This window comes from Oenanthe melanoleuca, chromosome 5 (genome assembly GCF_029582105.1).
Source record: "Oenanthe melanoleuca isolate GR-GAL-2019-014 chromosome 5, OMel1.0, whole genome shotgun sequence".
Lineage (NCBI taxonomy): Eukaryota > Metazoa > Chordata > Aves > Passeriformes > Muscicapidae > Oenanthe > Oenanthe melanoleuca.
The window spans coordinates 51,132,668-51,157,460 of NC_079339.1; the positions used below are offsets into that span (position 1 = coordinate 51,132,668).

Here is a 24,793-nt window from a genome sequence, read left to right on the forward strand (position 1 = left end):
AGTACAGGTGTTGGGGAGACATCTCTGTGTTGTTTGATAGTACTAGACTTAAAAGTGAAGTCTTATTGCCATCTAGTGATTAGCTTCTAGGAGGTAGAAAGGCCAGTGGTTCTCTACAGTAGTGAGGACCTTTCATAGGGTGATAAGGGAGAGGTAAGTACTGTACTGGTCTAAAAGGCCAAGAGCAGTACCTTTTGATGTGCCATGCTGTTCAAGAGAGGAATGGCTGATAATCACAGTGGCAGGCATCAGTTTCCCTATTTCCTCTCTATCAAGGTGGAGGTCATCACGATGCACATGAACTCTGGCTGCAGGATGAAAGACATTATTGCTACAGCTGCAGCACTTCATATAAATTGGGGATCATTCTTTCCCTGGTATCTTTTTCCCTGAATTATGAAGAAGTATTCAGGTTTGCTGCTTCAAGGTTTTTTAAGAAACAGCTGTGAAATACTGCTGAGAGAGTTAACTGAGTTTAGTATTAAAGAATACACTGCAGAGGGAAAAATATTTTATTGGAAGTCCTGACATTCCCTCAGATAGCTCAGTTGTTGCTTTTCCTGCAGTGTGATTACTTTTTTATTGCAATCTGGTGGAGTTGTGTCTTTTAAAAAAATAAACATGATATTACTCAGCTCTTCCCTTGTGAGATGGCTGTCTACAAAACCATGTTTCCTTGCTCACTAGAGAATGTTTAAATATTTGAACCACTTCTGAAGTTTTTATGGTTTTTGCATACTGGCAAGGACTTTTAAACTGTGTTGTTATTCTGTGTTTGTAGTTCTTATGTACATGATGGTTGGTTTCTAGTAAGGAAAATCTCCCATGCTTTCACAAACATGTTAGTGTTTCATGGGCCAGTGGCCTGCACCTAAAGCTCAAACATTGTAGTCTGTATTAATGTGCTCTAAAATGGCTGCATTGATTAAAGAGGGGAAAAACTGAAACACAGTAGATCTTCAGTAATGTTTAGTCATCCACAGCCATACAACAGTGGCCCTGTTCAGTGTATTTTACAGGTATGATGGTTGTGTGAGGGATTATATTGGTGTGTCTTTCTATGCTCATTCTTGTGACCCTCCTTGTGAATACCTCTTACAGGCCTAGGTTAAAGCAAAGGTTTCTGATTTTGTTTGGAACCATTTTATACACATGCAGAAATTAAAATTCGTGTTGGTATGATGGCATTTACAAATATCATCAACTCTTCTCATATGTGAAGCAGTTCTTTTTCTGAAGCAAAATAAACTCTTGTGAGAAAGTCTGTGAAGGGATAGATGTCATCTTTGTTTACAAAACAGAAGTATGCTGCTCAGTTTCTATCCTAAGTAATTGGAAGGAAATGGTTTCCTTTGTGTATATCCAGTCACTCATTACTTTCTTGTAAAAGATATGATGGTGTAGTAAATTGCACAGCAGTTGTGCCTTGTTCTCTTGAGCTGTCCTGTAATCATAAACTTGAAGTACAGTCATTCTGGTGAAGCTGCTGTGGGCAACTGCTTGGAGAGGAATCTCTACATTCTGAAATTGGCATTAATGTATCTCCTTATTGAATTGTAGGGGAGGTGTTTGACTATCTGGTTGCACATGGAAGAATGAAGGAAAAGGAGGCTAGAGCTAAATTTAGACAGGTATGTATAACATTCCTATATGTCAGCTTTCCCCTCACCCCTGTTTTTAATGCTGAAATGAGTAAAACAGCTGTTCTGTGCAGTGTTCAGCATGTTGTGGGCTTGTACTCTGAGTAAGAAAAAACTGAGGTCACAGCAGTACTTTGAAGGAGTCAGTAGTCTGTTCAGTGGTGGTGGTTTCTTTAGTGCTGAGTGCCAGGGTGTCCAGGAGTGCCAGAACACAGAGACTGCTTGGTTTGGAAGTGTATTCCATTCCAAAATGCATTTCCTCTGGGCTGATTTCATATGTCCTTAGCTCAGCAGGTCTGTAACATTTTGGAAGTTGTTCAAATGTAACAGGCTACAAACAGACCAGTTTCAAAATGCAGACAGTGCATATAGTAGTGATCCATTCACATTCTTCTGCTTACATGAGAAAATACTCTTTAATAGCTGTTCTAAAAAGTCATAGAAAAGTAATTTCTAGACTTTTTAGTTTAGCTTTCTTTATGATGAATGAAGATGTTGGAATTTCATTGATCTGCAAAAAGCATTTCCATTCTACAGTAAAGCAGTACTGAACATATCCAGATATTTTTGCATAGTTAATTTAAATTCAAATGCTCTTGTAGCATCTAGAGTTTCTGATCTGACCACTCTTATACACTTGTTTCCTGCTCTTGTGCTGAAATTTGTCAATGCCTCTTCTCTTTGGTCACTTGGATAGCATTGGTAATGTTGAGAAAAATAATAAATGTCAAAATTATGCTCCAGCTTAATGACACTTGAAAATAATTAGTAGGGACAAGAGTGGTTTTTTGAATGGTATGTAGGGTTTTTAAACTGCTGGACCATGGCAGTGATGTGTCAGTCAGTTTCCCTGTTGGAAGGGGAGGCTCTGATGGTTTCACTTCTTAAGCTTAGCCATACATAAAACAAATTTGATGTAAGATATGAGACTCCCAGGAACTAAATTAATGATTTTGCTTTGTTTTCTCTCATCTTGTAAAATCTTATATTTACCCTTCCTAATCTTTTGGGGAAAAATCCCACATCAAAACCACCCTCACCAAACAAAACAACCCAAAATCAGCTGTAGACTTCATCTCCCCAGAAGTAATTTGTGATTACTGGAGTTATACAGCTTGACAGTAAGGAAAAATTATACTCTTCAACAAAGTCTTTTTAAAGCTACTGCCTTCACTTTCATATTCTGGTAGGTAGAGAGCTTTCCTTTGTGATTGAAGGTCTCTGGTTTATGCTTCTGTGCTGTGTTGGGGGTAGAAGTGGTGGGATGTTGAAACAGTCTTTCCCACTTCAGCCATCTCTTCTAAATCCCTGGCTGTTGCCTTTGTAATGTCACTTGAAGAGCTTCAGAGTAACTTGAGAGGATTGACTGTTCTCTTTCAGATGTGAATATTGGAAACTTCTACTGATAGACTTTCTGCTCTCAGTCCTCAATTTCTTTCCTCAGGAGCTATGTGGAAAAAGATCTTGCAGTAATTACATTAAAATTGCTTGTTTCTTCAATAAATACCAATTTTTTCTAACAATTTTACTCTCCTTTAAGTGAAAACTTGCAGAAACAGGTCAAACGTTTTACAGGTACACTTAGTGCTTAATTTTATGGGATAGTGTGGGTAGTACAGGATATATGTAGTTTCATTTTCAAAAAGAAGTGTGGAGGAAAAGAATTTAAAAGGGAGTTTCCTGCTGAGCTGGGTATTTGAACCATCAAGAATTGGGTTTATGTACTCTGAGCCTGATGATTTTTTGAGTTGGTTTGTTGCTCGTTTGGGTTTTTTTTGTTGTCTTTTTTTTTTTTTTTTTTTTTTTTAATTTCAGTAGAATAAATGCTGTTTATAAAGATATATAGATGGCCTCACTTGTATGCACAGGAATGCCCTTTTCAGTTTTTTCTTGCAAGTCTCCTGGTGCAGACAGCTGTGCTGTGTCCTCCCCCAACAGCTGATTTCCTGGCTGCTGAGCTCAACCAGTTTTAGAGGGCCTTGATCTCAAAGAAGGGAGGTTCTTGAAAGCTTCAAAAGCCTCAGTTCCTGGGAAAAAAAAAAGAGAACCCTAGAAATAAGCAGAGGAGAGAAACTGTAGCACAAAGCTGATTGGGTTGTGCTAGAGAGAAAAGCATTGATGCTGGATGAAAGTCAGGTAACTTTGATCAGAGCTTGGCATTTTATGAGATTCTAAAGCTCAGGCTGAGGGACAGTGTCAAAGGAATCCAGGAAACTAGATCTTGCTGGGTTCACAGGTCATAAAACTATTCATTTCACCTTACTGTAGTCCCGGAATAGCTTTGTATCGCTTTTGGTCATTGTTGGAGGAAGAATGCACTCTGCAGACCTTTTATCTGATGCAGTGCAGCTGTTCTCTGTTAGATGGAGGCTTATGACATAAGAGTCTTCTTTTTTTTTAAAATTTGTTAACTGTTTTAGCAGACAGGGGCTTTTTCTGAGCTGAAGAAACAGTTGTGCCATGGTATTGAGATTAGTTCTTACAATAGGTTGTATTATATCTTGTTTTCAGATCATGTTTCTTCTTTCAGTAGATGTGATTTCTGGATCAAAAACTTGTGTTTTGTCTGAGGAGACACTTCCTCTCCAGCAGGCAAAGAGCAGAATTTGGTAATTCTCCCTTCTTTGCTTGTTAAAGATAAAAAGGAACTATTATTTAGTCCATCTTGTTGTAGAGTTTTTTGCAGGAAAATAGAATGTAAAAGACAATAATCACATTATTTCAGTTGCACTTGACGAGGAGCACAGGAGAAGGTACAAAGTCTAAGAATACAACTATGCTATACAGTTCTTCATTTCAAACTCCTTTTGTGTTGCCATGTGTGAGAAATTCAAATAGAAAATGCTTTGCATTCTTAATGTCACCTTATTCTTCTTCCCCACTACAGACTTCCAGGCAGTTCTGGTTCAGTTTCATCCTTTTTCCACAGAAAAATCTGATGCAGAGCAGCAAGTCTCCTTAAATTTGAGTGTATTAGTTCCCTCTCTTTTCTGCAAGCAATCAGATCTGGCCTTCTTCAGTGTTCTCACTGTTTCCCTGCTGAAGCAGTTTAGAATTCTTAATGCTGGTAGATGTTAGGACAGATCTTAGAAAATTATAAAATCCATAAAATACATCTTATTGGTGTGTTCCAGCAGAGCAACAGAATGCTCTTGGCAGTGGGGAGGGACCCTTGAGAGGTCATTTATCCTTTTGTAATTTAATCCTTTTAGAGAATGGTTCTTCTGCCTAGATAGAACTTCTTCTTTAAAACCTGTATTTATACAGATTTTTAAAACCACTCTTTAGAAAAGTTTTTCAATGCTCCAATTGTTACTTCTAGCAAAAGGCTCAGATGCTTTTTCCCCTCTTCTCTTTACCTGCCAAGTGCCAGAAAATTCCTCACACCAGAAGGTTAGGAAGTGAGGGAGCTGTCAATGGAAACAGTGATGGAAGGTGGAAGGCAAGGGTTTCAGTCTGGTGCAGCCATGCTTTGTGCTATTTTTCATTCAGTTATGATTGCTGTTCTTCAATTATTAATGTCCTACATACTGCATTATTTCACTTCATGTGGCTTGGACTCACTTCTGCAGTCTCTGTGCCATCCTGTTATAATGCAGAGGAGTTCAAAAGCATCTCCAAAGGAAACTACTGATTGATCATCTGCTCAGCCTTCCGCTCCCAGGCAGTGACAGTAAAGGAGCTCAGGAGTGAGTGGTAATAGTGCTGTGTCTCTGCAATCCTGAATAAAGCCTGAGGTGTTTGTCAGGCTGTCAGCATTGGAAGCCCCTGCAGAGTGAGCTTGTGACTGGCACTGAGGTGATGGCAGCAGAGAGAAAAGGAAGGGAAACCAAAAGGATGGGACAAGTGGTGGCATGGGAGCACTTTGGCAGTTTCAGTAACTGTAAAAAGCTGAATTTGGAGTCTGAAAGAGGGAACCAGTGCATAAAGGAAAACGCAAAACCAGATGAAGGTGTAGGGAATGGAAATAGTACTTCAACTTTCCACTGTCTGCTTGCTTTCTGAGGTCACATTTTGCATGTAAGTGATTCAAGTGAATACAGGGCACAAAGATCACTTTGGTGCTTAAGTTTCAAATACAAAGCTTACTGGTGCATCAGTTACTTGAACTACCAAGAACCTGGCAATACCTTTCATGTGCTCTGAATGCTGAGGCCAAGAACCTTTCTCCTTACCAGGACAGCAGGATCCTTACACTAAACTGGTGATCTGATCATGAGTTATTTTCCTGTAACAGTAATGCTACCTCATTTCTGCCATGGGAGTCTTCTTACTCTTGAATGACGACTGAAAATATATTTATTTAAATGTAGTTACTGTTTTTAAGTGCAGTTCCACTTACTTTAAGAAGTCATAACTTCTGCCACAATTCTGACCATGCATGCATGACAAAATGCATTGTTCATGTAAAAATAATACCTTATCCAGCTTTTCCATATGTGTGAAGTTCTGCAGCAATGCTTATGACTTTAAGAAGCAATGTACTATGACACTGCACTGTTTAAATAGCTTATATGCTATTTTATATTAATTTTATATTTTATATTATTTTATTTGTTGGAAATTATGATGGAAGAAATTATTCCATTACGCCTGAGAGACATAAGAGGGTTTTTCCATTGTGCTTGCTATGGTATACAAAATACACTAAACCATATGCACTTAGACAGCAGATCTCGGTCAGATGCATAGTTGCTTGTCTTTGCATAAATTTTGACAAACAGGCTGTTTCCCAGTAGTTTCTCAAGTAACCAAAGCCCATTTCTTACCTTTTTTCTCTTTGGCATGGCATGAAAAATCACCTTTGGAGAGAGCCTGGAAAACCTCAGTCTAGGGGAAAGCTTTTATAGCTGTATACAGTATTGGAATGGAAATACTTCAGTAACCTTTTTGAAAGTCATTGCTTCTACTGGTCTATAATTAGCCCCACAGGAAAAACAAAATCCTCGTTCAAGTATAGGAGAAATCAAATAGATCAAATAACATCAAAGTTATTCAGCAGCTTTCTCCCAAATATACTGGTCACTGTAGGAATTGGTTATGCAGGTCTGACTGGATAATTTCATGTCAACTTCAGTAATAAATGTTGAAATCTTTGATTAAAGCTCCTGCTTCTTTTGAGATGTTACTTACATAATTTGGCTTGTTTTCTATCTAGATAGTATCTGCAGTGCAGTATTGCCATCAAAAGCATATTGTTCATAGAGATCTCAAGGTGAGTAGGAAAATGTGTGTCAGCCTCAGTACCTGTGGGTGTGACCTTTATAGTTTGTAAAATGCAGTTTATACTGAGCTTTCTGATTTATTGATTTATTTACAAATGTCATAGCAAGTTTTGAGAAATATTTGCAGCTTTGAACCATTTTAAATAAAAGGAGGAGGATTTATAAGGCTTTTAAATGCAAACATTTAATGGCTGCTGAAAGATAACCTCTCCCCCAGTGTCACAATCAGATCTAATGCAGGTCAGTGTTAGCTGAGAAATCTTTTTTTTTTTTTTTTTTCTTAAAATGTAATTTGATAGAGATATAACAAGAGTTGATGTTGAACAGAATGTTTTGCCAGTAGTGATAATGAAACTGAAATATGGCTTCTTTGCAGCTTGGCATAAAACAGCATTATCTCTTCTTTAAACACTGCCTTTTGTATTAATAGTATTGCTACATAATTTGTTCAACTTGTCATAGCTTTGTAACTTAAAAAAAAGCAAAAAATAAAAAGAGCACTTGAAAACACTTTAAAGGTTTATTACCAAGCTACTGCAAGAATACCATATGCTATCAAGTATGGATAGTGAGACTATATCTTATTTTCTTCTGAATAGATCAAAATGTAGATACATTTCTGTGGAGAAAAACAGATGCTAATAAGTTTTCAGGTAGTGAAACAGCTCCCATAGTCTGAAGCCATTGTACAGAGGTTTTTAAAACAGGATATGCTAATGATTGACTAAAGCATACCTAAAGACCTTACAGGGAAGGGAATGGTAATGAGTATTCCAGCTTCTTGCCTTTTAAGAATGAGTAAAAGCAACCAATAGCATTCTAAGTCAAGTATTTTATTCATCTTACAAACCATTCTTTCTCTTCCAGGCTGAAAATCTATTGCTAGATGCAGATATGAACATTAAAATAGCTGACTTTGGTTTTAGCAATGAGTTTACAGTTGGAAATAAACTGGATACCTTTTGTGGCAGCCCACCATATGCTGCTCCAGAGCTCTTTCAAGGGAAGAAATATGATGGACCTGAAGTAGATGTTTGGAGTTTAGGTGTTATTCTTTATACTCTTGTGAGTGGATCCCTTCCCTTCGATGGACAGAACTTAAAGGTAGCTTTTTGTAGATTATATTGACCATGTTTATCTAATATTTTATCTAATACTTTAAGTGACTTGCTGCTTACAATTTTCTGTCTGTTCTTGTTCTGTTACCAAGGAACTTAGAGAAAGAGTGCTGAGGGGAAAATACAGGATTCCTTTCTACATGTCCACAGACTGTGAAAACCTCCTCAAACGTTTCCTGGTGCTAAACCCAACAAAAAGAGGCACTCTAGAGGTAATTGCACAAACGAGGTGCATCAGAAAGCTCGACATATCTTGCAGACTGGATTTTTGAGCTGTAACTTATTTTTCCATACTGTTCCTGTGCATATTTGGAGTGGGTTTTGGAGGTGGGATTGCTGATGAAAGCACATGACTCTTCAAAGATGTTTTATACTGAGGTTATAACACACCTAACTCCAGTTACTTTCAAAATCAATGTCAGAACATTTTTTATGTCATATAACTTTTCTTGGTGTTTAGCTTGTGGATTCCTGCATTAATGGATGATCCACTACATTGTTTTCCACACTTTCAGTTGTGAACTGGAGGTACTGGCTGCTGTAGTTGCCTTTTCCCTGCCTTTTGTACCATCATGGAGGAGCAAAGACCAAAACAGGGCTTCCATGGACTTCTCTTGGTGGAGCTTGGAATTCCAAGACATGTCAAAGTTGTCACACTGCTCCTGGTCTGCATTGCAGCCTTTTGGCTCTCAGCTGGGAGCTGTGAGTCAAATACAGTTGACTAGGAAGAAGTTGGGCTTGGTGTGCATAGTTGGTTCTCTTCACTGGAGCAAATCAATAGGTGCTAGAAATGTTCTGGGAAATAAAAGCTAGGAAAGATCTTAGTGTTTGTTGCATAAAGAAGTTGTACTTCCCATAGCTTGTTTTCTTTGCAGGTAAGTGTACTGTACTAACAAAACTTTTTTTTTTTTTCATAGCAAATTATGAAGGACAGGTGGATCAATGCAGGGCATGAGGAGGATGAACTTAAACCTTTTGTTGAACCAGAGCTAGACATCTCGGACCAGAAAAGAATAGGTAAGTGAGTACTTTCCAGAGTGTCATACTGTTTGCATGATGATTTTTTCTCTACCACCACTCTGTATTTGTTTGACATTTTGAAAAAGTGACTAATCCTTTAAAACTGATACTTGATCAGATTTATGTTCTCAAAATTAATAATTCTGTTCTAATTCTTTAAACATTCCATTCTTTCTCTTGAACACTCAGCCAGCCTGAACATCAGAGTTTCAGTTACTTACAGAATATCTGCTTGGTTTTAGATATTATGGTAGGAATGGGATATTCTCAAGAAGAAATTCAAGAATCCCTTAGTAAAATGAAGTATGATGAAATCACAGCTACATACTTACTGCTAGGAAGAAAGTCATCAGAGGTAAGTACCATTCTTAAAACTGCAAAGAAGCAAATCAGAAAGTGTCCTTAGCAGAGTTAGAAACAAAAATTAAGTCAGTTACTGTAGGCATTGCATTCCTGCACAATAATCCATTACACTTAAATTCATGTTGTTCTGCTCATCAGCAGTCCAAATTAAACAGATTTCTTCTCACCTGATTTTGAGCCATAAACTCTTGCCTTTAGGCTCTCCAGAGCTGCCCTGTTTGCTCAGCAGTTACTCCTCTGAAGAATTTTGTGTGAAGTTATTGTCCTGGCTAGTCCAGGAGCTCAAGTGTGAATGTGCCAGGTGTAACTATTATAAGAGAACAAAGGAGCAGGACTGAAAAACCTGAAAAAGTTATTGCATTGTGGATTACCTTTCCACATGATGCTGAGAGGGCTCAGCATCAGAAAGCTGCTCTTGGTTCCTCTGCTGGAGGAGTTGGTGTGGTGGTCTCTAAAAAGAATATCCTCTCTTCCTGTTAAAATCTTGCAGAACTCTGAGTAGAGAGTTCTGAAAGGACAAATGGATTTTTTTTTTACTAATTATCCTTTGAGGAGCTGCAAATTCCACTGAGTTTTATCTAAGACAGTTGTACAGCTTTAAAGAAGGTGAGACCTCTAAGCAGCTGCCCATGCCATCACTAATTTCCCATGTAGCAGAGCCATCTTCCACCTCCCTATTCCTGCTCCCAGAATGTGGTGGATGTTTTAATTTGTTTTGTCTGAACTCCTTTTTTTAATACTTTTGTTTGTATTGTAGTTGGATGCAAGTGATTCAAGCTCCAGCAGCAATCTTTCACTTGCAAAAGTTAGACCAAGTAGTGATCTTAATAATAGCACTGGACAATCTCCTCATCACAAAGTTCAGAGAAGCATATCTTCTAGCCAGAAGCAGCGGCGGTACAGTGATCACGGTGAGCATTTCTCATTTTCAGTGTTGCAGAGTACAGTGACTTCCAGTTCTGCTTGGTTTTGTCTCCATCCTCCAAGTGTAAGGAGCATAGTTCACAGCATGGTGGTTAAATATTTTAGTGAATAACAGAATTTTTAAATTGGTTTTGTTAAAAAGCCTTCAAAAGAGCTTTTAGAGGAATACTGAATACACTAATTTAATTCTCTTGTTCTGCCTTGTGTTGTCCCTTACATTCCTGACTGTGTTGGCAAAGTCTTGTTACAGTAATTGAAGAGAATGTTGCAACCCCGTTTTCATGAAAAGCACAGCACTCCTCCCCCATGCTCTTGTATGTCTGTTTAGCTTTTGTTTTCTTTTGACACTAGTAGGTCAGCTTGTGACTAAAACTTGAAGAAATGTCAGTTTGCCAATAATTCTGGTTTCCTGTTTCCTGAGGGTAGTGTCACTTGGTTGTCCAGCAGGAATTCAATTTATAAAGAACAATGACTCTGACAAACTTACAACTCTTCTGCTTAATGAGAATGCAATACAGTAAATTAGGTTTTTCTAAATGTCTTAAACATCCTCCTGCTAAGCCATTTAATTCATGAAAGGAATCCCAGTTTAGGCCTACATTCTCTGCATTCAGAGGTTGTTTTCCGTGGGGAATCTTTTATGTTGCCAATTTTTTGATACTTGTAAAACATGTTTTAGCTACATATTATATATTTATATGTTTATCTATTTATACCTATTCCTTATGGCTGTATATATACATACACACACTTTTTGATTAATTCTTATTAAAACGCTTAACTGAGAAGTTGATGTAACTTGATGTATCCTCTTCAGAGGTGTGAGAAGTCAGAAAACACAATCCTGACACAGCCCAGAGACTTTACCCAGTGCCCAGGAGGCTGTTAAGGCAAGAGGGAGCTTGGCACTGTTGAAGGGGCTTCCTCATTCCCTGGTGTCAGGAGCAGTTTGTCTGTTCCTGGCACGTGTGGGGAAGCTGAACCAGTGGGAGTGATGAACCACTGCCACTTGTGGTGTTGCAGGAGCACAGAGCACCAGCCACCAGTGCTGCTGGTGCCCAGACTTGTGTCACCAGCTGCCTGTCTAGGGAAATTGGCTTGAACAGCATATGGCAGCACTGTGCTAATGAGGGATGCTCTGGTTTCAATGAGTCAGTTACTTGTTAAGTGTCTTTAAGATGACTCTAAGCGGTTTTTCTACTGAGCAAATGAGAAACCTTAATGAAATTCTTGAAACTTTCATGGAAATCAAGTAGTACCTTCACCTTGCAAGGTTTTTCACAATATTCTACTATTTCCTGAAATACATCTATTTCAATAATTTAATTATCTTTTTGCAACTGTGATTCCCAGTGTTAACAATGTTGGTTCTCATATATGAATGCATTTACATTATGATAAAAATTAGTTACTGAACTTCTGAGAAGAAAAATCCTTTTCCTGTTTGTTTTGTTTGTTTTTAAGCTGGACCATCCATCCCCTCAGTAGTGGCATATCCCAAAAGAAGCCAGACTAGTACTACAGACAGTGACCTCAAAGAGGAAGGAATTCAGTCAAGAAAATCCAGCAGTAGTGCTGTTGCAGGAAGAGGAATTGCACCAGCTAGCCCAATGCTTGGAAATGCCAGCAATCCCAACAAGGCTGATATTCCCGAACGTAAGAAAAGTTCGGCTGTCCCTAGTGTAAGTAGAAAAGTTTATTTATCAAAACATTAATTTTTTTGAGGTGTCAAAAAGTGTTAAACCTGTGATTTATTGGTGATGCTGATTTTATTTTTCATTTATCTAGAGTAAAGTAGGTAATTTTTTCCCTTGCAATGTCAGCTATTCAAGTTACCTCTTAATAGTCTTGAATTAGTCAGTATTCATAATTAGCATTAGTAGCTCTTGATACACAGACATAATTTGGGTATTAAAAAATAATTAAAACAAAAGGTAGTTATGTTACTCCTCATATCACCAATCACTCCTCTGTGGCCTCTGTACACAAGAATGAAATCTCTATTTTTGTTACCCTGTTTTATAGTCTCCCGTGTATAAGGAGCTCCTAATCTTTGTCCTCAAACATGCTATTTTAAGTCATAGTTATGTTGTTAATATTATCAAAGAAATGTAGCTCTAAAAACTCATCAAAGATGTATTTCAGCCTGTATTCAAAAGCAGTGTGCCTGGCTTTTGTCCTTGTGGGCTTCCCCCACCTGCCTCTAAACCACAACAACAACAACAAAAACATACAAAGGAGCAAAAGTAGTGAATCTACACAGTTTAGCAATAGGCAGTGTGCTGAAAGAAAGAAAATCCTTTGTTCATTTTGGCTTTAACTTTTCTTCTCTGCGGTTCCTCCCTCAAAGGCAAAGTTTTCACATAATGCTTCAGTCTTGTGACATCTAATTTCTAAAACTCTAGGATTTTGTATTGTATAATTTCCTTCTTTTCAGAAGAAAAACATTCTCAGACCTTTATTCAACTTCTTCAACTTGTAACAGACCTTATTTTTTTTTTAAACTTAGCCCAAAAAGCTGTCACATTTCTTTGGTCATAATACTCAGCATCATTACCTACAACAGATGAGAATATAACTTCCTGAGCTGCAGGATAGTCTGAAGCAAATGAAGTGACATTAAACTTGTTTTAATTTATTTCCACTTTATTGTCAGTTGGCTCAGTGGCTAATAGTGACTTGGCTCAAGGATACCAACCCAAGAGTTTCCTTGGAAAAACACATCTACTGTAGTAGCTGTTATTTGTAAAGAACTTAGGGTTTTGGGGACTCTTTTTTGATTTTTGTGGTCTTGTGCAGTTTCCCTTTGTTCTTGATCAGTCCAGAAACCATTCAGATTTGGTTTTTTATAAAAAGACAGTTCTTAGCTATTGAATCTCAAAATGGCAGGATAATAAATCAGTTTTGTCCTACATTGGACTTCACTCGGTATTGTATGGTGCCTTATTCAAAAGATTTGTGTCACAGTTACACCACACTTTACATTCAGTATCCTTTCATTTGCTATTTTGTGCCACTCCCAAATACTGGGGATTTATTCCAGTAGGCTTATTTCAAATTTCTTACTACTGTACCTGACATAAAATTTCAGCTCATAGCCATATGATGCTTCCCTGAGTCAGTGTGCAGCTGGTCCAGCTGATCTTTTACTACCAGTGATTCCAAGTGGTGAACAGGAAATCAGACTTATGTTGTCACTCAATAATTAGTGTTTTAAATTGGCTCTGTTTATAGGTCTTCACACCAGACAGTTCAAACTCTTTTTTTCTTTTTCTTTCCTTTTTCTCCCCACTTTAAAAGACTGCAAAGATGACACTTTGCCTTTCTGGTAATGAAGGGAAGCACTGACTTTTTACTCATTTCCTGCAGTTGAGTAGGGAATTCTATTTTTTACAGTATTGGCATGCATCTAGAAGGCAAAAAATTATTGAAGTTACCATATTGTCTTGAGGTTGAAAAAAGTTTGAGGTGAAGAGAGTTTCTGTTTTACTGAGCACTGGAGTCCTGAAATCTGTAATATGATGAAAAAGCACTGAAGAGAGGAAAAATACCATATAAAAACAATTATTGTTTTGTTAGAACAGCAAAAGCAGTAGAACCAGCCCTTGCTGGAGACCCTTAGTCAGTTGTGTGCTACTGTTATTAAATAACAAAGCTTAAAAGCGTGCACTTAAGGATAAGAGTTGTGCTTGTAGAGCAGATAGCTAAGTCTGGGACTGCAGTGAGGGGGCTCCAGGCTGTACTTCTAAAGCTGACAGAGTGTTTAAACTCTTGTAAACCAAATAGTTCTGCAAGCTGAACAAGTACACATAAAATTTTTTTAAGCTATTTGGGCAAATACCAAATTAATAATTAAAACCTGCTACAGACATTGGATAGTTAGCAGGAACTGGTATATCTGTGTTTTAATAATTCCCTTTTTGTTAATTAGAGCTTTGGATTTTTTCCTCAATGTCATAATAAAGCTGCCCCAGAACCCTTAGAATATCTTTAAGAAAACTGGAAAAGGAATATAGATGGTACATTTGAAAAGTTGTCCAGGACCAAATACCATACTAGTGCTCTTAATTAAATAGATTGGTTCACTGTTCTAAGTCAGAAGCTTTATTTTTTGAAAGTTTTTCATCAGTCCTTTCCTTGGTGTCTCTTAATAGGAAATAGCTTGCTTAAGCAATGCACACAAGACTCGCTAGGAAATGAAGAGGACTCTGTACCACAAATTCATTCTTTTTGCTGTGATTGGACCTTGTGCATGTGCTCACAAGTCTCAGCATATGCTTTGCTGTGTCAGCTCCTCTTGCAAAGAAGGCCAAGGCAGGTGCCATGAAGATGAACTTAGGCAGCCAACCCTGACCCTAGGGGTTTTCATTCCAGCAGGGAGTGGGGTGCTGCTCACACCAGTTTCCAGTGCTATGCACCTGTGCTATTTAGTCATGTCCAGAGATTAACAGTCTGTAGATTGGCTGGAAAAAAAGGTCACAGCTGAAGAGCTTCCTTGATGAATCGTGAAAGGTCATGCACTAGAAAGTGTAAAGGCCCCAATACCAAGATTATTCTTGCCAAAACTGAAATTTGAAACCTTGAAGTGCTTAAATCTCTTCCCCTGACCTCTGAAATCTGAGTCAAACAGGAAAAAATGTATACTGATGCTTCCATCTTCGCATTTCAGAATGAGCTGGGAGAGCTTGCATGTCCTTGCAGTCGTCTCAATTTAGGATATGATGACCAAAATTTGTCCACTCCCAAGCCTGAAAATGCAGAGTCTTAAAAGTGTGGTCCAGCACAGAGATTGCAGTCCTGTCTTTCCAGATGTGCAACATGACAAGACATTGTAATGTTATGTGGTGTCTTCTCAAGGGAAACCCAAAATTTCATGTTCAAAGGGAGTAGCTGGAAAGAAGGAAGCCACTGATTATGGTGCTTATTTCCCACCAGAAGACCAGTGTTGGATATTTTAGGTGCTTCATCCTCTAGTATGTTCAGAACACAGAACAAAATGATCTGCAAATACTAATAAGCAGTATTTCTCTGTACCATTGGTTTGTGAGGCATCCATGAAGTGTCCTGCACAGTGTCACCTCCTAATAGCAGATACACAAAACCTCACCTTAGGTGCACTGCTTTCATTCCTGGCAAGCTTAGTAGAGAGAGAGGAATTTATACAGTGATAAATGTCAGAGGAAAGTAGAAGAATCAGTGGTGGAGATTTTTAAAATAAATAAATGTATATGAAGACAGGGGATGTATAGGAATAAAGTACAAGGAAAGGGCCAGGAAGGCTTCTGCTGATGCTGGGCACATGCTTATCCCTAAGGAATATATAGTGAAGAATAATTGAGAAATCCTTCAGAAAGCTGCATGCATCTTACAAGTTAATTAATTGTTCTGACAATCTAAAATATCCTTTGTCTTTCTACTTTTTAACATCAGGAGGTTGAGCACTTCACTGTTGCATTTTGATTTGTACATTTGTGTAAAAAGATGTGTAACAAACAGGTCAGCAGTCTCTTAGACAAGATGGTTTCATGTTTAAATAGCTCAGGGAATGTGTTGCTTGAGACTCCCAGAAAGCAGATATTTTGCCTTAAGGCACTGGAGGAGCTTTTGCTAGTTATTGAGACTACTCCACTTTAACAGTTTTATTTCAGGTTCGGATACAAAGAAGGTTTGGCTATTCTGCTTTCATGCTTGAACTAGTTTTTCCTTTCTTTTTTTTAAATCCTTCTTGCCATGATTCTCTCCTGTGACCATTTATGTGAAACCTTTTCTTAATGCTATTTTTAAAATCCGCTGAGTTTCCCTTGTCCATCATAGCATAATTCTTCAAAGAGCTCCAAAAGGTTAGTTGAGCATGAAGTCCCCTGCCTGATTCTTAGTGGCCCTCCTTACTCAACATGTGCTTATCCAGGTGCTGACCAGTCATTCCCTTAAGCTGGCCTCCTCCAAGACTTTCCCCAGCGGTGATGTTTGAAGTTTATAGCCCTTTTTGCTTCCTGCTTTGCCCCGTGATCCTTTTCTTTCAAGAAAACTTTTAAACATTTTTTTTTCCACTTTTCCAACCATTTGCAGTTTCCTGTGTTTTGTTCTTGGGGTGGGGAGAAAAAATACAAAGGCTTGCCAGCTTTTACTTCCTCTATGACCTGGGGGTGCATGTTTGTCTGGACCACCATGCTTTTCCTACAGTAATTGAATCTAACTTTTTATAATTCTGTTATCTGTGAATTACCTATAGCTTCTCAGTCGTTCCTGGAAAATTGACCGCCAACTTGGGCATATCTCCACCCTCTTTCTCTGTAAAGACAGAGGCAAAGTAATTCTATTTCTTTTCTCCCCTCTAAAGTAAGGTCTGTAGTTTAAGTTCCCCTGGTTCTCTTGTCCTCAATGTATTATGCTTGTATTTAAATGTGTATTTAAAAAACTGTCTTACTGAAATTCTCTGCAATTTGTCTCTTATTCTTCTCTGTTTTTAAAACTTGTCTAGTGTTTCATAGTATCTTAATATTTAAAAGTCCCTGTTTACCTTCCCACTGAATTTTACCACATTTGTTTGTTAAGTCTTTGCTTCTCCTATCTTGTTTAAGGGTATGATTTTAACTTAAAGGAAAATTCTCCAAGCTACAAGTGGTAAAGTATTTCAAAAAATAGGCTGTAAAGACACAGGCTATCCAGATGTAGAAGAATGCTGTATATACTGAGAATTTGTAATTCACATAATTTGTAATTGAAACTTTAATATTAATTTTGAGCCATCAATATGATATACAAGAACAGCTTGTAAGAATTATTGTTTCTGATTGCATTATTCCTTTCAAATACTAGGTGGAGTTTGTGTATTATTTAATTATTGTAAGTTTTAGAACTGCATAGAACTAGCATTAATTGAAGAAGCCTTCAATTGTATGCAGACTAACCTCAGAAAAGCCTTCTGTGGGGAATAACAAGCCTATGTTTTTTAATTGTAGAATAATACTACCCCTGGAGCAATGACACGGCGCAACACATATGTTTGTAGTGAAAGAACCACTGCTGATAGGCATTCAGTGATACAAAATGGCAAGGAGAACAGGTATATGAAATGCCTTCCTATGGTGTATGTCCCTTGTCTTCACCTTTCCAAAAAATTGTAATGCCTAATTTAAAAATAAGTGATATTCTAATGTAATTCTTAATGAAAGGTGAGTATAGATCTTTGGTTATGGAGCACCTGTAAGTATGTTGGGGCTTGGGGTTTTTTCCTTATATTTAATATTATAGTCTTTATACTTAAAATGTAAAATGAAGTTTCTAATTTCTGGTTAAATACATGAATTATTTGTAGCAGCCTTCATCTTAAATCTATTGTGAACTCCTGTGGCCAAACAGCATATGCTTGCAGAAGAGCCTTGTTTAATGTCAGACTACAAGGTCTATCTCTCTTGAGCCATTCTCTTTTTATATTTCACTCTGAACTCTGCTTCACTTGGATTATTTGAAATAGTATTTTTGCTGCAAAGTCTCAGGGAGAAGGTAATTTTTTCCTGAGCAAAGATGAATGGTGATCACTCGTTGTCTTGGACTAATAGTGTTCCTTGCTGATACTGGGGCAGTCTAATTGTTTCACAGGATTTACAGAACTCAGCTGCTTCCCTCCTCAGGGTATCTCCATATTATGAGGGAAATAACAAATTGCTTTCTGTTTTACTGAATGAAAGCCTGAGTAGAGCATGCAGTGGAACTGGAGGTAACCACTAGATGTCTTGGCAGTGTGGTTGCATTTACTGCTATCCTGTGAAGATTGAGAAGAGCTGTCAGAAATAATATTATAGTGAGCATAGATATCAGGTGTAGAGTAGCAGTTGGGAGGAACACCACCAAATTTCCTGGCTACCTAGAGGTATTTTAATTTCCAGCCCTTCTTGTCAGAATTTTACTGCTGTCAAAAGCTGGCAACAATTAAGTAGTTAACCTTTGCCAAGAGAACACAGCTGATACTTAAAGGAATGTGTATCCTTCTACTACTCCTCCCAATTTTCTCCAGCCCTTCCTAATATTATGATATTTTGTAAAGGGTTGAAGAAAATACCTATTTTCAAACTTGTGTTGAAGTTGGCAGAAGATCTATTTTTTGCACAAAATTTTTTCCCTCCTTTTGGCAGTTGATAAGAAATTCTGATGTTGAATTAAAAGCCTGTCTATTCCCTGTTTGATTCCTGGAGTCTAGGGATAAAGAACATCATTTTGACCCTGTCTCTTCCTCCTAGCTTTCTGCAAATGGAAAGGGATTAAGGAAAGAGTTGAGTGTAAGTTTGAAGACTGCCAAAAGTGTAGTTAGCCAGCTGGGCCTGCAGTCACCTGTTTTGTGAAGCACAGCACAGCTATTTGGTACTATCTCCTAGTGTGTCTGTCTCAGCTTTCATTGGTTACTCCTTATTAATCTTACCAGCTTGTGTAGGTTAAAGCTCACCATCTTTCTCTGATTTGATATGTTAATAGGTTTTTTCTTTCCAAACACTCTTTGAAAAAAATGAGTCTTTCTGTCCATAATAGCTTTGATAATTTTTTTGTTACTTGATTACTTGGTTGAATACAATTTCTCTTCATCCTTAAACTAATATCTTGTCTACAATTTCTTTATTAGGTTTTAAAAGCTATTAGATACTGTTTACTGGGAATGCTTGTGATTTAGATGTTCTCTTAATTTGGGACTAAGTTCATACTCATGAAGAGCTATCTTTTGAAGTAATTTTATTTCCCCAGCTTTGAGTTTCTCAGAAAACTGATGTTTTTCTGGTTTGTCACATATAGACTTTAAACTCAGAGTACCACTTGGCAATTATATTAGTTGTGTTTTATATTCATAATTAGTTATCCTTGTGAAAGTTACCTTTCTATTGTCAATATGATATTTAAACATCATTTGCTTTTTCTACAAACTAGCCTTATTTGGGTCATTTGAAATGCCTGAGAATTTATATTTGCACAGGTAAAAAAAGTATTTATAGCTTTTATCATGTATTTTTTTGATTACTACATTCATTACTTTTAATAGAGGTTTAAAGAGAGAAAAGGTAACGAGAATGCATTGTTAATTGTATTACATTTGGAGATGCCATTGTCTGAAATGCTTCAATACTAAACTGCATGTTCATTTTGGCACAGTTTCATAATTACTGTGATTTGGCACAGAGTTCAGAATTTACATCTGAATGTATTTTGTTGTTGTAACTGGGTAAAGCATTGACTGGTCACATGAAATGCAGGGACCTTTAATGCAGAAAAAATTAACATGGCTATTGATGGGACTGGCTCTTAAGAAGTAATCTTTAATGTTATTGTACTCTCAGCTTGGCAGAAAGTAACTCTAGAAACTTGTTCTTTTTTCTTCTGTAAGACAGGATCTGAAGTTGAACCTGGGCTTTGTACATATCCAAGGTTTAGTTAAAAATTACTTCTTGGTTTTGAAATGTCTGGTGGCAAATGTTACAGGCTGGAGTAATTGCTGTAAATAGTTTGTTACAGATTGGATTTTAGATTTTCCATAGCTAGTCAGATACTGACTGTGACCCAGAGAATACTGGGGAGATTTACCATAAAAGACAAGATGCACACATTTAAAATCTGTATTGTTTTCTGTAGAGAAAGTGCTAAAACAGTGCTTATTCTGCCTTTATCTTGTACATTGAATTCTGAGAAGGCACTATTTCTGAAATTATGAAAACTTTAAAGAATCAGTAGTCAGTAGATCTGATGTTGGAGAAAGTAGTCTTGAAGACTCATGCCACACTGGTAGAAGCAAAGAGTTCTAAGTCTCCCATCTCTGCTTTAACACATTGTGTGGCTGACACAGGCATTCTGTTGGCTTTCCTCCAAAGCCTGAGCATTCATTAACGCACTTGGGGACTCATGAAACACTCTTCATAATGATAGGCAATTGCTTTAAATCATTTGTAACACAAATGATTTACAACAGCTTCAGATTTTTAATAAGCCTTGGCACTAATTGGTGATTGTTAGTTCTGCTGTTCCTGTGTTCCCAGGCTAGTAATCCAAGGAAGTTGATTTCTAGCAAAGCAGCACAGGAACAGAAGGTCCCCTATTGATACCTTTAGATGTCACATCTTTGGAGGCAGGTGACTAAAAATTAGAGTCTTATGTTGTAAAACTAGATTCTTTATCTTTTGCAGTAAATATAGAGGAAAGGAGCTGAAAGAGCTTGAGAGACTAGTGACCAATTATGTGACTTAAGGTTATAAGTTTTGAGATGAATGTTCATTTTCTTACAAGTGCTTAAAACCTGGGGTAATGTTAATGCTGGGCTTGTGTTGAAGGCTTCATTGTAAGTAGTACTTGTAGTTGTCATCCTGATGGATTCAACATTGTTGAGATACATGCATGACTCAGATGAAGTTTTCAGAAAAGTTAAGAACAAACCAAAACCAAGTATGTTTGGCTAAGCATTTTAGCTAGCAGTTCAGATGTCTGAGCTGTGTGGTGCTTTGCACTAGTGCTTTGGGAGCTGAGCCTGAGAAGTGGGTGAGCTGACACTTGAAGCTGCACTAGCATTCTCCTCTCCAGAGTCTGATGTACCAGAATTCGTGACAGGACCTGAGTTTGTGTGTGTAACCATGAAGTAACTTGGAAGTGAACATGTAGTATCATGAAACTGTCACTGAGAATTACTGATTTCTTAACCCTGAGCAAAATTTCTGAATTGCAGCAGTTCTTACTTTTAAAGCAAACTTCAGATGAATGATGTGGTGGTGTAGTCTGAAAGGCCCAAAACATCTTGTGACTTCTCACTTTTCTGCTATCCTTATCGTTACTAGATTCTCACTTTTCTCCTATCCTTATTGTTACTAGATAATGTGAAGGCTACAAAGAGTATTTTGGCCTAAATAAATAAATTAATTTAATGCTCCTGTTTGAACATATTATACAGCTGACATCTTGCTGGCCATTCTGCTAAGACAGTGCTCTATGCTTTCCTTCAAAGCCTGAATGGTAATTTGGAGAATTTAATGTTCATGGTCAAAGTGATACAAGATGCTCTTCAAGAGTCATTCTTCTTCAGAGAACAGCAAGCATGTTCAGTGCCTACTACATGTACAGGGTTATTGTTAGCAGCTTTTTTCTTTTGCTCTCTCTGGAGTTGTTAAAGATCATGGTATTCTTTTTTGGTTTTGATTGTACCTGTGTGTACATCTTAGTTATCTGATGTAGATTTGACAGCTTGCCCAAGTTTCACTAATTTCTTTTAACACAGATACATTCTGATAACAAAGGATTTCGCTGTAGTAACAGAGCTATTGTGAGTCTTTTGGAAAGTGCATTTGGTGGGGGTATTAATGCATTGCTTATTGTTAAGAGCAATACAAATTACATCAGTGCTTTATCATAGAGCTTTGGCATAGAATTCTGAGTTATTCAGGTTCTGTACATCAAGGAGGGTATCACTGCAAACTAATGCTAATGTTAAGAGCGTGGTCACTTACAGATGTCCAGTGCCATGTAAGTAAGGATGCTTTTTAAGGGGAGTGTAGGGTAGTTACTGCTGTTTACACAGAAGATGAGGGCTGTTAGAGTTCTTGTTCTTTGATAAACTAGCTAATAGAAGGAAAAGTTTGCTTTTTTTTTCTATGCAGTAGTTTGTTGTTGGTCCATCATGCTCTTCTTTCTGCCTCTGCCTGAACCCAAACCCCCTCGCAGCCTGACAGAAATGTTCGCTTACGCAGCTAGCCCTGCTTCAGTTTGTACCACATCCTTCTCCAGTGTTCGGCTGCGACATCAGAAGTCGATGTCCATGTCAGCCTCTGTGCACACGAAGATGATGTTGCCTCCAATAGACAATGGCGCAGATAACTTCAGGCCTATGTAAGAACCAGAAATCGTTGTGACACTAACTTATACCCACTGCTTCTTAACTTTGTGCTGTGGAATTTTAGTCCTAGATTGTTCTAGTATATTTTGCCCACAAGATGTGTGTTTTCTCATTTTTTTTAGTCTTGTTTACATTTGTCTTGTGGTGTGTCAGGCTGTCGGTGACATAATCCTGCAATAGTGAACCTTAATTTTTTCCTATTATTAGGAGTATTGGACATTCCCTATTGTCAAAGTTTGTGGGAGACTTTAACTGTGTATCCTGAAGGACTTCACTACTTGGAGCGGTTGGCTTGTAGAGAATTTTGTGTAGGATACTTTCAAATTAGCAAGACTTTCAAAGATGTATGTACAGAACGTGGAGGGAGAGACATTAACGTTACTTATTCTCTTTCCTGGGAGGAAACTTTACTGGTCTATTCTTTTATCAGTCTTCTCAGTGAAACACTGTAGGCCTGGTTTATCTGGTCTTTTCCAGGATACTCCTGTTGCACTTTTCTGCCTATGTAGGTTTCTGTTTCGGCAGCCTCTTAATCCTAACTTCTTACAAGTTCTGATTCCATACAGTGCTGTAATAATGTTGGTATTTCCAACCTTGGCCTATATAAAAGTGTCTGCTTATGCTTTACTGTAGAATGTAGTGTTTTGTGTTTCCTGCTGAGCCGCAGTGCCTGCGCGAAGGCGTTCTAGCGTTGTTTTTTTTTTTGTGTTTGTTTTCTGCCCTAGCACTATTCCCGATCAGAGAACTCCCGTTGCTTCAACCCACAGCATTAGCAGTGCGACCACCCCTGACCGTATTCGTTTCCCCAGAGGAACGGCCAGCCGCAGCACGTTCCACGGGCAGCTGCGCGAGCGCCGCACCGCCACCTACAACGGCCCGCCCGCCTCGCCCAGCCTGTCCCACGAGGCCACGCCGCTGTCCCAGACCCGCGCCCGCGGCTCCACCAACCTCTTCAGCAAGCTCACCTCCAAGCTGACCCGAAGGTAAGCCTCTGGAGCTGAGTGTGCGGTCTTTGTCCTTTTTATAGCAGAAATGCCTCATTGCTTAGGTGATTTTTGTCACTGATTAGTGTTTTTTTCATAGTTCTGTTTGTTTACGGAAGTCATTTGTTTTTAGGACTTGAGTCAAATGGGATTAAATGTGAGACAGTTTGGTCTGTGCTGTTTCTTCTGTTCTCTTCAGCCTCATGTCTGAGGTACGAATGCTGCAGAGATGAAACATTTCAGCTCAGCTGAGAAGCTGCTCAGGGGCTGCATAGTCCATCAGTAGGTGGCATAAACTAGGATCCCAGTCCAGGTATTTGATGTAGCATTAGAAGCTCAGGTTGTGTTTCCCAGTCACTTAATTCATCAGTGTTTCCAGCATAACTATGCTGGCAGCACAGAAATAAAATACCACAGGTGAAAGGGTAGAGACAGGAGGCAAAAGCTTCTTTTGGCAGTAGTGCTGTCACAGGCCACCTTAAAATAATGGCAGTATTAGGGTTTCAGTCTAGGCAGGAGTCTGGTCAAACCTTGAAAAATTTATTCCTAATTTGGCCTTTAGTTCACGTGCAGATTCTGTGTTAGGTGTGAAGGTGTGGTGGTCCAAGCTTCAGCAGGTCTTGCTCCTGCACTAACAATTTTTATTTAACTGAACTTCTAGTTTAAAATCCATGTATGATTTAGATTAGTTACTACAAACCCTAAAATTGAAAATCGTGGTTTTTCCTTCTGTATTTAAAACCCGTACCATATACTTCAGACCACTGATCTCCACAACTTATATTTGCAGAATGTAAGTTGAGGGCTTGTTTTTCTTTGCTTTAAGATAATCATCAGGCTTTTGTACACTCCTTATCAGGTGAAATTTTTTGGACAAGATCATTCTGATCTTGACCTGCTTAGCTTTTGTTTTAAGCTTATACCACGTCAGCAGCAAGCCATTTCCTTCCTGTCTACTTTTATGACTATAGATGCCTCCCTCTCAGTATCCCCTTTGCAGTCTCCCATTCCTACAAAATACTGCTAAGCCAGTCTCCAGTTTTTCACAAATGGCTGATTTCAATTTAGAGAATGAATTTCTTAAAAAATGTAGAAGTTGCTTCTTTGCAAAACAAGAACATGACAGTCTAGCCTTTGATAAATGTTTTAATTTGCTCAGTTCTCTGCCAGGTAACACTTCTCTGGGAAACACTGTGCTGTAGGAAATTTGGTTTGGATTTTTTCCCCTTCTTTTTATGTTGAGAGAGAGATGTTTAATTTGAATACTTTTAAGTGTTAAGCCATCTGCTTTATGTCAAGTGAAGTCTTAATCAGCCACATCCTTTTGGCACATCATTCTTTCTGTACTTTTGTTTGTAATATCCTTACTTAATTTTCCATTTGACGTTCCAAATGTGGACGTTCAAACTGTGAACATGGAAACTTTTCACTCAGTTGTTCAAGCAGCATTCAAACTTCTATCATTACCTCAGAGTTTCAACTTTTGCAGTGCAGTGTGGCTTTCTTGAAGAAGTCTTTTGACAGTAGTTTAAATTCCATCTGGACTTGATTAAATAACATGCAGTTGTAACACAATAGCACAGTTACAGATGATTAGTGTACTCTTGGAGGATCTCTTGCAGCTGGGGCTCTGTTATATTCAGTGCTGTAGGACCTACTGAGG

At 38.1% G+C, this 24,793-nt stretch overlaps 1 protein-coding gene across 13 annotated transcripts in view; it reads left to right on the forward strand.

Annotated features, from left to right (window-relative positions):
- MARK3 (microtubule affinity regulating kinase 3) overlaps window positions 1–24,793 on the forward strand; it is a 60,387-nt gene that overhangs the window by 27,387 nt on the left and 8,207 nt on the right. For 4 of the 13 annotated variants that reach the window (XM_056492197.1, XM_056492199.1, XM_056492198.1 and 1 more), the window contains exons 6-16: window positions 1,561–1,631; window positions 6,799–6,855; window positions 7,733–7,969; window positions 8,076–8,195; window positions 8,901–9,000; window positions 9,246–9,358; window positions 10,124–10,277; window positions 11,755–11,972; window positions 17,253–17,356; window positions 21,976–22,140; window positions 22,873–23,130. In XM_056492197.1, coding sequence (XP_056348172.1) covers window positions 1,561–1,631; window positions 6,799–6,855; window positions 7,733–7,969; window positions 8,076–8,195; window positions 8,901–9,000; window positions 9,246–9,358; window positions 10,124–10,277; window positions 11,755–11,972; window positions 17,253–17,356; window positions 21,976–22,140; window positions 22,873–23,130 — 1,597 coding nt within the window. The remainder of the gene's footprint in view (window positions 1–1,560; window positions 1,632–6,798; window positions 6,856–7,732; window positions 7,970–8,075; window positions 8,196–8,900; window positions 9,001–9,245; window positions 9,359–10,123; window positions 10,278–11,754; window positions 11,973–17,252; window positions 17,357–21,975; window positions 22,141–22,872; window positions 23,131–24,793) is intronic. The other 9 variants (XM_056492204.1, XM_056492206.1, XM_056492205.1 and 6 more) reach the window with 3 other exon arrangements.